General features: G+C 29.3%; 2 protein-coding genes across 3 annotated transcripts in view; one reads left to right on the top strand and one right to left on the bottom strand.

The window, feature by feature from the left end:
- Positions 1–3256: 3256 nt before the first annotated feature.
- On the top strand, positions 3257–4986 carry LOC146724946 (uncharacterized). Its single transcript, XM_085486209.1, has 3 exons — positions 3257–3537; positions 3660–3809; positions 4048–4986. Exons 1-3 carry the CDS (start codon positions 3533–3535, stop codon positions 4922–4924), a joined length of 1032 nt encoding a protein of 343 aa, XP_085342335.1. The 5' UTR covers positions 3257–3532; the 3' UTR covers positions 4925–4986.
- The window catches only part of Cubn (Cubilin), a 28610-nt gene continuing 17463 nt past the window's right edge, over positions 3534–14680 (bottom strand). For both annotated transcript variants that reach the window (XM_085486195.1, XM_029312569.2), the window contains 21 exons: positions 14466–14568; positions 14224–14386; positions 13712–13948; positions 13480–13553; positions 13181–13410; positions 12360–12572; positions 12154–12289; positions 11461–11794; positions 11050–11247; positions 10470–10626; positions 10221–10398; positions 9731–9976; positions 8968–9133; positions 8469–8683; positions 8201–8275; positions 8023–8087; positions 7706–7946; positions 6672–6834; positions 6186–6427; positions 5316–5427; positions 3534–5189 (listed from right to left, as the gene is read on the bottom strand). In XM_085486195.1, the coding sequence (XP_085342321.1) occupies positions 5155–5189; positions 5316–5427; positions 6186–6427; positions 6672–6834; positions 7706–7946; positions 8023–8087; positions 8201–8275; positions 8469–8683; positions 8968–9133; positions 9731–9976; positions 10221–10398; positions 10470–10626; positions 11050–11247; positions 11461–11794; positions 12154–12289; positions 12360–12572; positions 13181–13410; positions 13480–13553; positions 13712–13948; positions 14224–14386; positions 14466–14568 (3583 nt within the window). In that variant the 3' untranslated portion in view covers positions 3534–5154. The remainder of the gene's footprint in view (positions 5190–5315; positions 5428–6185; positions 6428–6671; positions 6835–7705; positions 7947–8022; positions 8088–8200; positions 8276–8468; positions 8684–8967; positions 9134–9730; positions 9977–10220; positions 10399–10469; positions 10627–11049; positions 11248–11460; positions 11795–12153; positions 12290–12359; positions 12573–13180; positions 13411–13479; positions 13554–13711; positions 13949–14223; positions 14387–14465; positions 14569–14680) is intronic.

Raw genomic sequence — 14680 nt, 5'->3', positions numbered from 1 at the left:
TATCACTTACCAATCGATGATGCGTAACAACGAAGTTGACTGTATTGAAAGCTACGTTGATCTGTAACATACAAATAGAAAATAAATTATAACAATGCTTTATATAATTAATATCTCTAAAAATTAGTATTTTATTTTAAATTTTATATTTGATGCGTACAATAAAATCAGTAGATATATAATTGAATAATTTTATATAAATTTTGTAAAGATAATTTTTTTAATATAAACTTTTATAATATTTATACAAAGTGTATTTCTCTCTAATTTTCCTCTATTTAAATTGTTCAAATATATTAAATAGAATTCATTATTATATACGCGTAAAAAATACGTGATTTGCATATAATATGATATAAATATTGTGTAAATATTATATATATAAATACTCCTAATATTATATAAATAAAGTATATACCACCAATATATTATATAAATAAATACTCACCACAGAGTTGCTCCACCGGCGCTTGATGCCTCTCCTAGGCCTGCTCCTCCTCTCAGATTGATCAGGATTGCATGATAATTATCAGTCTATTGATTTAAACGCGCGATATTTTATACAACACTCCCGCACTTAAACGCGCGACACTTTACACGACACTCCCGCACTTGAACACGCGACACTTTACACGATACTTCAGCACTTGAACGCGCGACACTTTACACGACACTCCCGCACTTAATGTTTAAACAGGCGAAACTTTGGTTACTCTGCTCTGATACCTAATATTTCTCCCAGATCTCTCAGATTTTCAAAATCGTCAGATGGATTTTATATCTGTAACATACAAATAAAATTCATATTATAGTAACGCACAAAATAATTAATATTTAATTTATTAATTAAAAAATTATATTATTGTATACATTGAATTATTATTTCCCATACGCATACAAAATTCAAGCAGAAATTAAATAATTTTATAAATTTTTATTTAATACAACGAATAAATTTTATTTTATTATATATAACTAATAAATAAATAATAAATCCAACCTTAAAATTGTTTCAATTAAAGACGCCTAATGCCATGCCGAACTTCCTTCTCTTTTATTTCATCATATTGTTACTCCTTCGTGGTACTCACTACAGAAAACAATTAATTAATAATTAGCACATACTCGTAAACACAAGTAATTACGCGCGCACTTATATCACACTCGAATACGATTCATCAGCGCGCGACATTTCGACTTTAACTTTAATGGCGGGCGATACGTACTCAATTGGCGGGAAAATAACGCGGGAAAGGCGCGCGAAACTCTCGATAGTCACGACCGCGCCATCTCGATATCTCCAAAGAAACTAACTCGATTCGAAAGAGACTAACTTCGCATCCTTCAAATAGCGGAGGTTAAGTGAACAATCGAAAATAATTAAAATATGATTTATTTAGCAATTTAATTTTATTTAATTGTAAGAGTCAAGCAATTGCGCGAAATGATGTTCACTAATTACTCAGAAAATAATCCCGTAATCCGTAATACTTCTCGCAATCGCGGCTCGAAAAATGCGTAATCTGGAGCTGCCTACCTGTTCGAGAATCGTCGCGCGAATGACAACAATATATGACAGCGTGCGTAAACGATGATATATTCCGCGTATCGCCGAACGTCGATTTTACATACTGCGAGCAATCTAAAATTATTAAAACAATTCTAATTATGACTTACCAATTAATAAATACATCGCGATTCAGAATCCACCTGTCCTGCGTTTGGGACGTTGCTCTAGACTCCGGAACGACGTTCATCATTGTCACGTGATCATGACAGAAAACGCGGGAAAAACGCGCGAAGTTTAATTACGGTCGTTCGCGATTTCTAGACTAATTTCATATACGCAGGAGAGATTTTAATAAATCATCAATCGCACAAAAACGTCGTATTTATACGCTATGCAGTCGAAAATTATTAATACTTTTAATATTTAACAATCATTCTATATACATACGTCATATTAAATTAATAGCCATTTAGACAAACAATTCGGAAATATTTATTTTTTTGACAGAAATCAGCTGATAATTGTCAAAAATATTAATATTGACTTTCTCTTATTTGAATTAGTCGATCAAATTACATTAAATTATATATATTAATACATAATTATACATAAAATTAATGAAAAATTTAAAACGCGGTAAAATTATTTTAATTCAAAATTAATATTAAAGAAATTAATTAATTTCTAAATACCATGAAACAGTAATTTATAATTCGCAATTCCCTTTTATATTGATTTAATTTCTACTTCGAATAAATCTCGAATATCTACTTCAATATACGGCCGTTGTTTCGATACGCTTACACAAATCGTTAATCATAGGAGTCAATTAATTTTGAGCGAGCTGATAATGGTTATTGTTCATACGGAATAATCGTGTTTCAAGAGATGTTAATACAACACTGAACACTATATTCTGTTTCTTGCATTTCGAATTAATTTTCATGAATGACTATTATTGCGCATTTTGCGCTTTATTTTGTAGACCTGTTTACTTCTCCCTGATATAATGATTAATTTTACACGATTAATAGCATTTTGAAATATATTATTTCAATCTTATTTAGATATTTCGATGTTTATTAATGTTATGATTTGTTTAATGTATATATATATGTATAGAGTATAGATTATTAAAATTAGAACTACAATTATAAAAAATTGTAGACTAAAAGAATGACTTATAATTTAATTTTAATAAAACAAATAATTTAAACAATAATGCATTTAAATAACAAAAATAATATTTTTAAGAGAAATAATAGATTTTGAGATTTTTACGATGATAAATATGTATCCTCTAAATTTATCACTTATTATTAAATCCATTTATATATACATAATAAAAAAGTTATTTTTTAAATTTTGTTTATTATATGTTTATATAGTTTGAGTGCTTAGATAACATAAAAACTATACTAAGATAACATAAAAAAGATACGAAACACTTGTCAGCCAATCATTATTGATATTATGATTAGATATCTCTAATAAGATATCCACTTTAATATATTATTTTAGTATTATTATAGGATTGAAATATTATTTATCAAAATATATAGTTCCTATTTAAAAATACATCAGTAAAATCTAAATATTATAAATATTCAAATAATGTATACATTTGAACATATAAGAGATAAATGGAAGAATTAAAAGTGTAGAAAATTATCTTATCACATTTCAAGTCATTTAGGTCGTGTCTATGTTTATAAAACTCAGTAAGAAAGTTTGTATTGACGCGTGAATCTTATATTTTGCGCATTCGTATACTACGTATTCGCTTTAGTAAGTTATAATTCCTGCACAGATTTGATTCAGATAGCGTTCGCGATATTGATATCATAACGACGCTGATGAACATACATACGTGTTTATCGAGATATTACTGGTGAGAACATACGGAGATATAAGGGGCAAGTAATATCTCCACAGAGATAGTGTTGCGCCAGACTGGCCCCGTGATTATTTGTACGAAGAAAATCAAAGTGTGATTAAGTGATATTCGCAAATTGTCTTACAATGCGGTAAAAGAAATTATATATATTTTATTTTAAACATTCGGAATTATATATTATATGACAAGAAACACTTAAGTTAATAATTCTCAACATATTAAGGAACAAAATTTGATCTCTCTTATTTACAGATTGTGGATATTATTGACTGCCCTTTTATTAGTCGCGATATTTGCGTCAGATGTTTTTGCGAAACAATCAAATAAAGAACGAAATAAAGATGTAGAATCCAAAGATAACAGCGAGAAACGAAAAGAAATCCATGTACAGCACAATACAAAGTGAGTATTTGATAAACAGAAAACAAAAAAAAATCAATTTATATATTTTTATCATTCATTTAGCATCTTTATTTTATGCCATATTAAGTTGGACTAAAAAAGTTTAGAATTAGAAAGATTATATTTGGATCTCTCAATAAACAAATAAAAATATAAATTAATATCTTTAAAACTACAATTTTTTGTCAATATTATTAATATGGTTCTATGTTATTTATGAATGATTCTCTTTTCTTAGAGATAAGCATCAATCGAGAAAAAATGACAAACACGATAAAGAACAGTTCGATAAGAGCACGAAAAAAAGAAAGAGCAGTTCGTCGGAACAAAATGTCGAAACTCCTTCTGAAAAATATTCAGAGGCAAAGAATTCTGAGCAGAAATCGAAGAACAAGCGAAACAAACGTGAGGAAAATATTAAAGTGACAAGCGAGAGAGAAAATAGAAATTCCGAAAATAAAGCGAAAGATAAAACGAAAACGGAAATACGAAATAAGAAAGATAATAGCAACAAAGATCAATCTAAAGAATCTAAGAAGCAATTCGAGGCTTCTCAGAATTCTAAGATTCGCCAAAAGTCAGAGAAAAGGAAGGAAGGAAAGAATAAGAAATCGAAAAATATCGACGCAATAGAAAATGTTAAAGATGATGCAAATGCTGAGGTTCAAAATAAGAAGAGGATAAAGCGCTCCAAATCAGAACATTCTGAAAATGTTCAAGACGTTATTGATAAAAAAAATAAGAAAACAAAAAATGACAGAAAAAAGCAAGAAAAATCTAAAAAACTAGGGTCCGAAACAACCAAGGAAGAATTAGAAACCGATTTGCCATCTGAAGATTCCGAGTTGGAAAAAAATGTGCGCAAGACCAAGGAGAAGCAGAAAAGAGAGGCTCAAAAAACACCGAAGATAAGTAAGAAAAATAAGAAAGAGCGGGAAACAGTGCAAGAGAAAGAGGAAACTGAAGAGGAACAAGCGGCAAGTCCTATTGAAGAAGAAGAAAGCGTAAATAAAGTTGAAAATTTAAATGAAGAGGACACCGTGGAAAAAAGCGAGATAGAAAACGAAGAAAAATGTCTAGCTCAAAACGAAGACTGTACAAGATTGGAGGAATAACATTTTGATATACTAGAAAAGATTTTAAAATGTCGAACAATAAAGATTACTCATATACTATATATTAACTTTATCGCATTATATCAATTTAATCGTCTCAAATGATATCGCGCACGATATCATTATTTATTTTACTTATTTATATCTAATTATACGTAAATTCGAAAAAGTCTGCTATTAAATTTTAAATTTATAAACATCACTTTTTACAGTCTCTCTTGATACTTTTCTCACCAGTTACTATCCATTAAATCGACGGGATGATCTAAAAAAAAAAAAAAAATTATTTTACAATTATATATATATATAAAATCTTTTATCGTTGCACGATTTGAGTTATAGGAAGAAAAATTCAGATTCCAATCATGTGGAAACGAATGTCTATACTTACCAGTAGATTGTGCCATAAATGCAATAACCCATCCCGTTCCAATATTGTTCACTGTCGAAGTGTATTTCACGAGAATTCGATCAGTATCAATTTCCAATCTCGCAGGATCATCCTATACAAAAAAATAATATTATACATATATTCTTAATTGTATATATGCATATATGTTACAAAAAAAAATTTCGAAAACTATCCATTATGTATGATCCTTTAATGAAAAATTTGAAATTTAATTTTTTTACATACTAGAACAACACAAGCGTGCGCCATTCTTCACTTTTATATTAAAAAAATTGATATTTATTTAAAAAAATAATAAAAATTGAACTCCATTAATCTTTTGACAGAAATCAGCTAATAACTGTTAAAAAATATGAATCTTTAAATAATATATTATTAATACAAATTAAATAATAATACTAAAATAAGGCTCTTTATACAGATAAATAACTATAAAATTAGATAATTAAATAATTCATAAATTAAATAATTATTAAAATGCTTTATTAATAATTAATTAATATGTTGAATATGTTTAAGCAGGCTTCAAAATATGAAAAAACGTCAACGCTTATCATATATTCGAAAATTCGAATTTTTTGAGTTAAATATATATTTAGAGGCAGCCTATGGTCGGAACTATGTTACAGAACTATAGAACACGTCGAAAACTATATAATTTCATTGTTCAAATTTAGAAAAATGTGCAACATAGTTCCGACCATAGGCTGCCCCTAAATATATCCAAAAAGTTCTGTTCATAAAAATATTTAGGAAATTTTTTAGACAATTTCTTACGTATCAGTATGTTAAGTATTGACACGTGTCTATATATATACTCATATGTATAATTTCGATGACACTACTTACTCCGCCGCAATAAGTGGTTTGTAACAGTTCACCACTAGGAACGACATCGTAAACTTTGACATTGTTATTGTCACAATTCTTCCTCGTTCCGATGTCGAAGACCAGGAACTGAAGAATGATCTTGAAGCCTCGTGGCACGCTTACATCCCAAGTGCATACGGTGTTGTTGCGATATACATTGGGGTACAAGGGCGAGGTGAATCTGCCGCCGTAATTAAATATCCGACCGCCGCAACCACGACCTGCGACAATTTCGTTTTTGCAGCCAACGTATACCATACATGTATATTCATTGTTTTAACGCGACGTTTGAAAAGCGACATCGTATAATCAGGAGGATCCTCTCGCGCGAAAATAAACCGCAACGTTTCACGAGCACGCGTATATGTGCAAACCTCGTAAATCATTGTTGTAATTTCTCTGCATCTGGTGGCGCGCATTAATCGGACACAAAAGGGGTAGGAGAGGTAGACAGAAGAATGATACCTGCACTCGTGGTCGTGTAAATTATGTCGTAGCTTTGATAAGAATTGGCACCCTCGGTCCAGGAGTGCAGAGTGAGTTTGTTGCCGCTGCTGAAAATCGGACTTGGTGTCGTTGTGCTGCAAAGTGTCGTTATGAGCGGTCCGCTGGAGTTTCCGTCATGAATCTATGAAATGTTAACACAATTTACTCGAAATTTTAGATGTACAATGTTGCAAGGACAAATATTTTGCGTCCTTTGAATTTTTTCTTTCGTTAAAAATAAGTTAACACCATACATAAGTTTTGTAATTTCTCAAATAATTATATTATTACATTATATATATTAAATTCAGGGTTGGGTAAAATAATTGTTTTTTAAAACTAAGTTAAAAGTTAATGACTTATAAAATTAATTTAGTCATGTTAAAAAGTAGCATGAACGAAAAAGTAACTCATTGTCAGTTAAAGTTGAGTTGAGATTAAATTAAGTTAAATCAAAAGTTAATTTTCAACAATATTTTTTATATATTAAATGAAAATATCATAACTTTAAAATATTTTAATTTAACATTTTAATTTTTTAGAATTAACAAATAACAAAAATTGTTTTTTATATAGAAATGTATTTTTTTTTGTAATTACTATTATGAAAAAAACCAATAATATATAAAATCTTTATTTATTATCATACTTGTAAGAATGACAAAATAATGCTCTTATTAAAATTTAATCCTAATTAAAAATTAAATTGTCCAATATATGAGATTTTATAAAAAAATAATGACATTTTTGAAGATAAAAAAATTTGTAATTTAGGGTAAAAAGTTAATAACTAAATAGTTTAAGTTAAAAATTAACTTTTAACTAATAAACTAGTTATTACCCGAACCTTGATTATATATTATATTAATTATATTTGTATTTTAAACAATATTTTATTATTATAATTAAATTATGAAAATAAAACGGAGTGGAATTCTAGTAATAAGAGTCGGAAAATAAAACTATACGATTATTCAAATAATAATCCTAGTAGAAAAATAAAATATATTTACCTGTACTGCGTTTTGCGTGCAATGTTCTATATCGTAAACGCTAAATTGATTAAAGTACAAGGAAATAGTATGATTTGCTGGAGCTGTGATGGTGATCCAACAGTTAGTAAATCCCTGATGAAAGATACGTCCTTGTTCACTCGTGTAATTCCGATCGCAGTTCGCTGTACTGTATTCGAACTTAAAGCCTTTGTGGTTATTCGACATCGATTTAAAAGTTATTTGCACGCTGTCGCCGTAACTGTGGGAAAAAATTAATTTGACATAAAATATTCTGCTCTTAATCATATAATAATTTAGTAGAATAAAATTCAAACCCATAATAATCGTGTGGCAAAGCGCTGCCGCAATATTTGTACGAAGAGGAAGGTATAAGGCTACCCTGAAATATAAAATAAGTATATATGTATAAAGTTTAAATAAAGTACAAAATAAAAGAATAATTGTATAAAAAAGATAAATGAGTCATTTTAGAAAGAAAAAGAAAAAACTTACCATCTCAACGGTTACCTGGTGTTTTTTTACACCACTAAAAATAAAGTCTGTTCCGAAGCCTTCGTTTATATATTTCTAATTTTATAAAAAAAACATTATTAATTATTAAAAAAAAATAATGTATGTAAATTGATCAATTATAAAAGTTTTAAATTATTATATACACATATAATAGAGAGAATTATATACATTTTTTAAAAATAAAAGATATTATCAACAAATCCATGCAGACTTAGAATATTTGTTCTGTATGTTATTAAAGACTCACCCCCTGCTCAGCAATTTCTAAATACTCATTCTCGCACTTGCTCGAGTCTGTCATATCAAAATCTATAAATCGAATTCGTTGTCTGTCACTATACCTATCAGGAGATCGTAAGATCCACTGACATTGTATTCCAGCTGTATGCGTATCTGGATAATTTGGAGAAGTGAGTATTTGTACTGTGCTGTTTACTATTCGATTAGTTGCGCCACACAATGCTGTAATATAATAAAACCATCATTAAAATAAGGCTAATCAAAGAAAGAGTCAACGAAATTTGTAATCGAATATAATAATAAATATAAGAACTTTTAGGTAGTTGGAACGCGCATCTTTAGAATCAATAAAAATAATTAAAAGACTGACAGAGAAAAATTATGAATATATTGCTAGGATTTAATTCATTTATCATGAAAAAATTGCGCATTTAAATATATTTTGTCATATACAAATACGTGAATTATTAATCAATTGTTGAAATGATAAGTACAAAATTTCTTACAATTGACAACATCTAAGGTGGCTGTTGCACCTGCACCTTCATTAGTTCCGTCAGTATAAAATCTAATCCACAGGGAGTTTGAAGTGGATATTACAGGAAGTGGTGGCGGTACATTTCCACAAAATTGACCGAGAAGTTTGGCATACAATCCAGCACCATCTCGAATCTAAAAATAATAAAATGTACAATATTAATTTATTTTTATATATTTATTTATTTTACTTTTTTAGGATGTTAAAAAAAGGATAAAATATTTTAAGTAGATTTAGTATGCCCAAAAACAAATCGATTTTTTGTTTCAAATTTTTATATTATTATTATTTTCTTTTATATTACTTTATTCATGTGAATATAGATAAATTTATAGATAAGTTATAAGGTGAGTTAAGTTATATGAGATATTGCAAATATTTCATAAATAGCTCATTTGCGGACCTAATGTTTAGACTTTTTAACTTATTTTCAGACATACTAAGTCGCCTTAAATTATTTTACCTTTTTCTTATCCTGTTTTGTCATAAAAAACACAAACATAAAAAATTTAACAAATTACAATAATACGTATTTCTTCTTTATAATCTTTTTATTTTTTATCTATTGCTAATTTCAATTTTTTTATTGATATTGCATTGAAGAATGGCAAGAAATTGTTCATTTTAATAGCTTCGTATTATTTTATTATCTATCATAAGACATTACATTACGCATATACTGCTGCAATGCAATGCTATCAGTAGTTTTATTTATCAGTGCGCAAACTTACCTCGAGGTAATCACCGTTGCATCTATCATCTTGCTTGATGGAAGTGGAGTTACTAGTCGAATTCTTGATATCCATACTATTAATAGTAAATCTAATATTTTTTCCCGGCGTAGTAACCACAGTCCAATGACACTCTTCAAATGATTGATAAGTTGCCGTCTGCTGAGTTTTAAACGATTTGGATTGAATCGAGGTCATATTGATATATTGTCCGCAACCATCAACTGGACTTGTTGTGAACAATACCTAAAAAAAATTGTCTATTGTTATTACACATTGTTTCACCCCAATTTGATCGACAATGTTAGCAAAGTAATAACAGAAGAGTAATTGAATAGTGATGAAAAATATGGTTATTATTCTTTTATTACTTGTCATTGTGAATTTTTTGATAAACACGGTCATTATTTTTTTATTACTTGTTATTATCCATTTTGATAAATCTCTTTTGATAATAAAATAAATAATTAAAAATGACAATAGACAGTACTTTGGCCGTAAAACCTGCGAAGTGCCTCGAGCTATCGGCATTAAAATTGACGACCATGGAATTGGATTCGGATTTAAATGTTGGTAAATGCTCAGTCAAGTTTCCACAAACCAGAGCTAGCCGTTTATCAGCCTTAATTAAAGCACCCTCGTAAACGGCAACATTGTCGAAGTAACAGCTGTAAAAATTTACAATATTTATGTATTATTAATACATATATAAATAAACGTGGATGTATTGAGAGCGTACCTTGAGCTGAACTCGAGGATGAACTTCTCGAATCGTACAAGCACGCTCTTTCCTTCCGGCGCTTTAATGATCCAAGTGCAATTCATACGTCCAAAATATTCCTCTCCACGCATCAAAGGTTTGAGTTCGGTGGGGTGTGTAATTATGCCACCGCATTCTGTTAATTACATTGATTTCGTTATTTTTTCAATTTTCCTATAATTATCTTATTATCGTAAAATTATCGTGTATATTTTAAAAGCACCAATTGTATTCTCTAATAATTATAAATTATTCTTCAATATAATTCTCAAATAATAAATTGAAAAGACTCTGATATATATATATATATATATATATCAGTCTTTTCAATTATTATTATTATATATATATATATATATATATATATATATACACAAATTCAGATGTAAAAAAATATACAGGATTTTTTTTATTAATTGATATGCTGAGGAAAAATCAAAACGTTCCAATTAATTGAAGAGGAATTTAAAAGCAATTGTGCTGCGCTTAATATCTATCTCTCTTATTAATACTTTTCATATCTGAATTTGTGTTAATTTAATGCTTGTGAGAAACTTACTGTTAAGGAAATATTTAAATTGGAAACCACTTCGCTGCGCATATCTATCTGTGATGAAGATGATCTGTACAGGTGAGACAGTCTTCGAGAGTGGCGGTTTATTGTTGCCGCAATAAACCTCGACATTTTCCTCATGTCCTATCACGTATTGAATTTTCGATATGACCGTGACATTGTCGAAGCGGCAGTCACTGTGACCTGTCAAAATTAACATCACTCTGATCTTTTGCAATTTTTCTCGCGTTCTCTCCATTTAAAACTTTCGTAAACTTTATTCATATCTCAAACATTATCGTATCCTTCATGAAAGGCTTACTAAGGTGCTATATTATGCTTGCAGTAGCACATAATGCACGGAGTTTCATCACAGGCTGAGAGGAGGAGAAGAAGAAGGGTGAGAGATTCACTCACCGCGCTCGAGTTGAAAGTCAGTGAACTCGACGATAATGTCCTCGTCTGGGGCGACGATGGTGTAATTGCAGAACGCGTTGGACGGATACAGGTTTGGATACAACGGCGATTGGATGATGTTAACCTTCTCGGTCGCTTTGAAAACACCGCCGCAATTCTCGTCCCAGACGGCGCGGAAACCGTCCGATTGTACTGCCTCGTTTGAATGAAAGATCACCTTCATCCGGTTCGACGTCGAATTAAAGGGCGCAGGTGTATTTCTGCCGCAAACCTTGCCGAGACTCTTCCATTCTCCACTGTCGTTATTTCCGTCTGTTACGATCCAATCGAATAGCTGCACAGCATCGTTTTATTCGCCAATCATTTTTAATAATTATTGTTACTATTAAAATTTTTTTTTAATTATACAAGTTATTATCGTCAATAATAATTTAAAAATTATGAATTATAATTATAGAAATTATTAATTAAAAATTATTATTTTGTAAAATTTATTTTGTTAATAATAATTTTTAGAAAATTCCAAAACATTATTACAAAATATTATTCTAACAAAAAGATTAAAAATAAAATAATGAGAAATATTTACTATTTATCATACATATGCAATATATGAAAAAAAAAAATTATAAATGTAATGATCTAATAATAAATATAATTTAATTAAAATAAATTTGATGTAAATAATTAGACCTGCACATAATCTTTCTCGCAATTAGGACTAGTCTCCAGGTTGAAACGATCGATGAAAGTTAGACCTATATGATATCCATTGTCGCCAATTATTTCCCAGGTACACTCACCGTTGTTCGGATATTGTTTGGGAAATCTGCAATATTTTGCAAAAATATTATTAAACAATCTTTTTTTTAAGCTGTATTATTATCACAAATAATTACTCGGGCGATGTAATTTCGCGACTGCGACCGCGTAATGATCCGCCACATCCTCTGTTAAAAGGCTCCGCATGAATCTCAAAATCGCTTTGATTATGCGAGGCGTAATATTCTATCCACAGGTGATTCGATATGCTGTTTATATTATATTTCTCAAGCTGGCTCTCAGCATGCAAGCAATGCTTTGCCATTTGCGGCGCAGATGCTTTGCCATTTCTGATTACACACAAGAAATAAATAAATAAATAATATAACTAAATAAATAATCAATTCAGATCACAGTTGGAGTGTTTTCTTGTTAAAAAAGATCCTCATTAAAATTTTTCTGTTAAATATTTAACACATTTATCTGTTAATTCAATATATTGTTGTTGTGTTAATCGAACTCAAGTGTTAAATTATTAAAACTAAAAAAAAAGTGTAAAAATAATAAAATGTGCATCTATTTTTAGTTTTACATAATAATCGTTCTGTATTATTAGTTACAAAATTTGTCTAAAGTTTATAAAAAAAATGTTGATCTTATTCTATAAGTAGAGATGATAAAATGTAAAATTAACATTTTTTTAGTTAATTTTTATATTAAAACTACGTTAATTTTACACAAAATTTATTTCAAATTATTTAAAGCTTTGCATTTTTTGTGTTAAAATATTAACATAATATTTGTGTCACTATTTAACATATTCATATTATGTTAAATTAACACAAAAATTTCTGTAGACCGTTTGGAACATGTGATATATATATATTAAATTTAACACAAATTTTTCAACTGTGATTGAATCTGAGATCAAAAATAAAAAAATTATAATACAGCCTACTTGACAATGAGATAGTTCTGGTCGCAATTGTTTTCCAATTGAAGTTTGGTGAAAGTTAATTTGATCATTTCACCATCGGGATAATCCAGATGCCACACACAGTTTATCGGATAAGAAATATTCTTCGGCGGTTTGATAGTGTGAACTGGACCACCCAAAACACCACCGCAAGCTTGCCATTGATATTGCATATTAAAATTCATAACTTCTCCACGAGTAGCGTTCATTATCTAAAAATTAATAGATTAATTAAAATTCCTTTTTTTCAGCACTTCATGTATAGAATAAATATTAATTACCGTCAACCTGTTGATCATTTTCGGGCTTCTTAAATATATTGGTGTCGTTATATTCCCGCATTTCCTTCCAAAATCTGTAATATTTACAATTAGTGATTACATTTTGTACATTTTATAACGCACTTATAATTAATTGATTTTTATTTACTATTTTTCGACATTTGTTATTATGAAATAAAAAACGAGAGAGAAAGAAAAATCGAATAGTATCTCTTTACTAAAGTTCTCTTACCCTCCAGTTCAACGTATATAGGATAGATGCAGTCTCTTCTAATAATAGACACATTGTCAGATCTGCTCAAGTAGCCCATGATTTTTATTGACAATGTCATACGGTTGTCATAAATAGAACCGATCATGTTTTCGGGTGGTTCCAATTTCCAGTAGCAGACAAATGAAGTTTGATTAAACGGCAGACTTGTAGGAGTCGTTATATTGCCTTCAAGTTGTCTCAGATGTCCACCACAAGCTGCGCATGCATTAATAAAAAATTTATAAATTAATAAATCAATAACTTTACTGAATCCATAAATTAAAATCAATATATCACATAATAAATCAATTAATAAGTTAATTAATAAAAAATTAAAAAATTGTATGTGTTTCTCCTTATATTTTTTATAGTATCATACGAAAATTAAATTATAATATAATTAGAAAATGTATTTCCACACACATTTAACATTGCGTTTATTATAATGCATGATGAATAAATTATAATCAATAATGGCTTTGGAAACTTACGGGCTGGCGCTTGAGCCGTATATCGAAGTTTGAAACCTCGGTGCCCGGTGGAAGACCAATAACTGATAATCATAGTATTACTAGAGCTCCTTATCTCTTCTGTACTAGTAGCACTCTGTCCCAAGCCTATGATCTTGGAATTAAAACCAAAATCGTTGTAAAACTGCAAAGGGCAAAATTATTAGCACGTTCTTTTCCCCTGAAATGTTTCTTATATTTTATTAGTGTATTATTATATTTACCGAGAGCCCATAATGCACCTGGACATCGTCAACAATGTCTATATCCATAATGTTTATCACCACTTGATAACCCAGCGGTAATTCAATTCGCCAATTACAATGTCTGCAATATTTTGTGTAAGTAAAATTGTATAAATGTTTTAATCTGCGATTAATCTAATTATTCTTAATTTTTTATTTAATAGGCGTTTGATATATGTAAAATATTTTTCTAT

The sequence above is a fragment of the Nylanderia fulva genome, unplaced genomic scaffold (assembly GCF_048542155.1).
Source record: "Nylanderia fulva isolate GAGA-0341 unplaced genomic scaffold, ASM4854215v1 Scaffold11, whole genome shotgun sequence".
NCBI classification, from domain to species: Eukaryota; Metazoa; Arthropoda; class Insecta; order Hymenoptera; family Formicidae; genus Nylanderia; species Nylanderia fulva.
The sequence above is the reverse complement of the archived record's forward strand: the minus strand, read 5'-3'. Positions and strand labels throughout refer to the sequence as shown.

What these genes read in the sequence shown, in the direction of transcription:
- LOC146724946 (XM_085486209.1), top strand. An exon ending in CATGTACAGCACAATACAAA is followed by an intron (nt 3,810 to 4,047) that starts GTGAGTATTTGA and finishes CTCTTTTCTTAG; the next exon opens with AGATAAGCATCAATCGAGAA.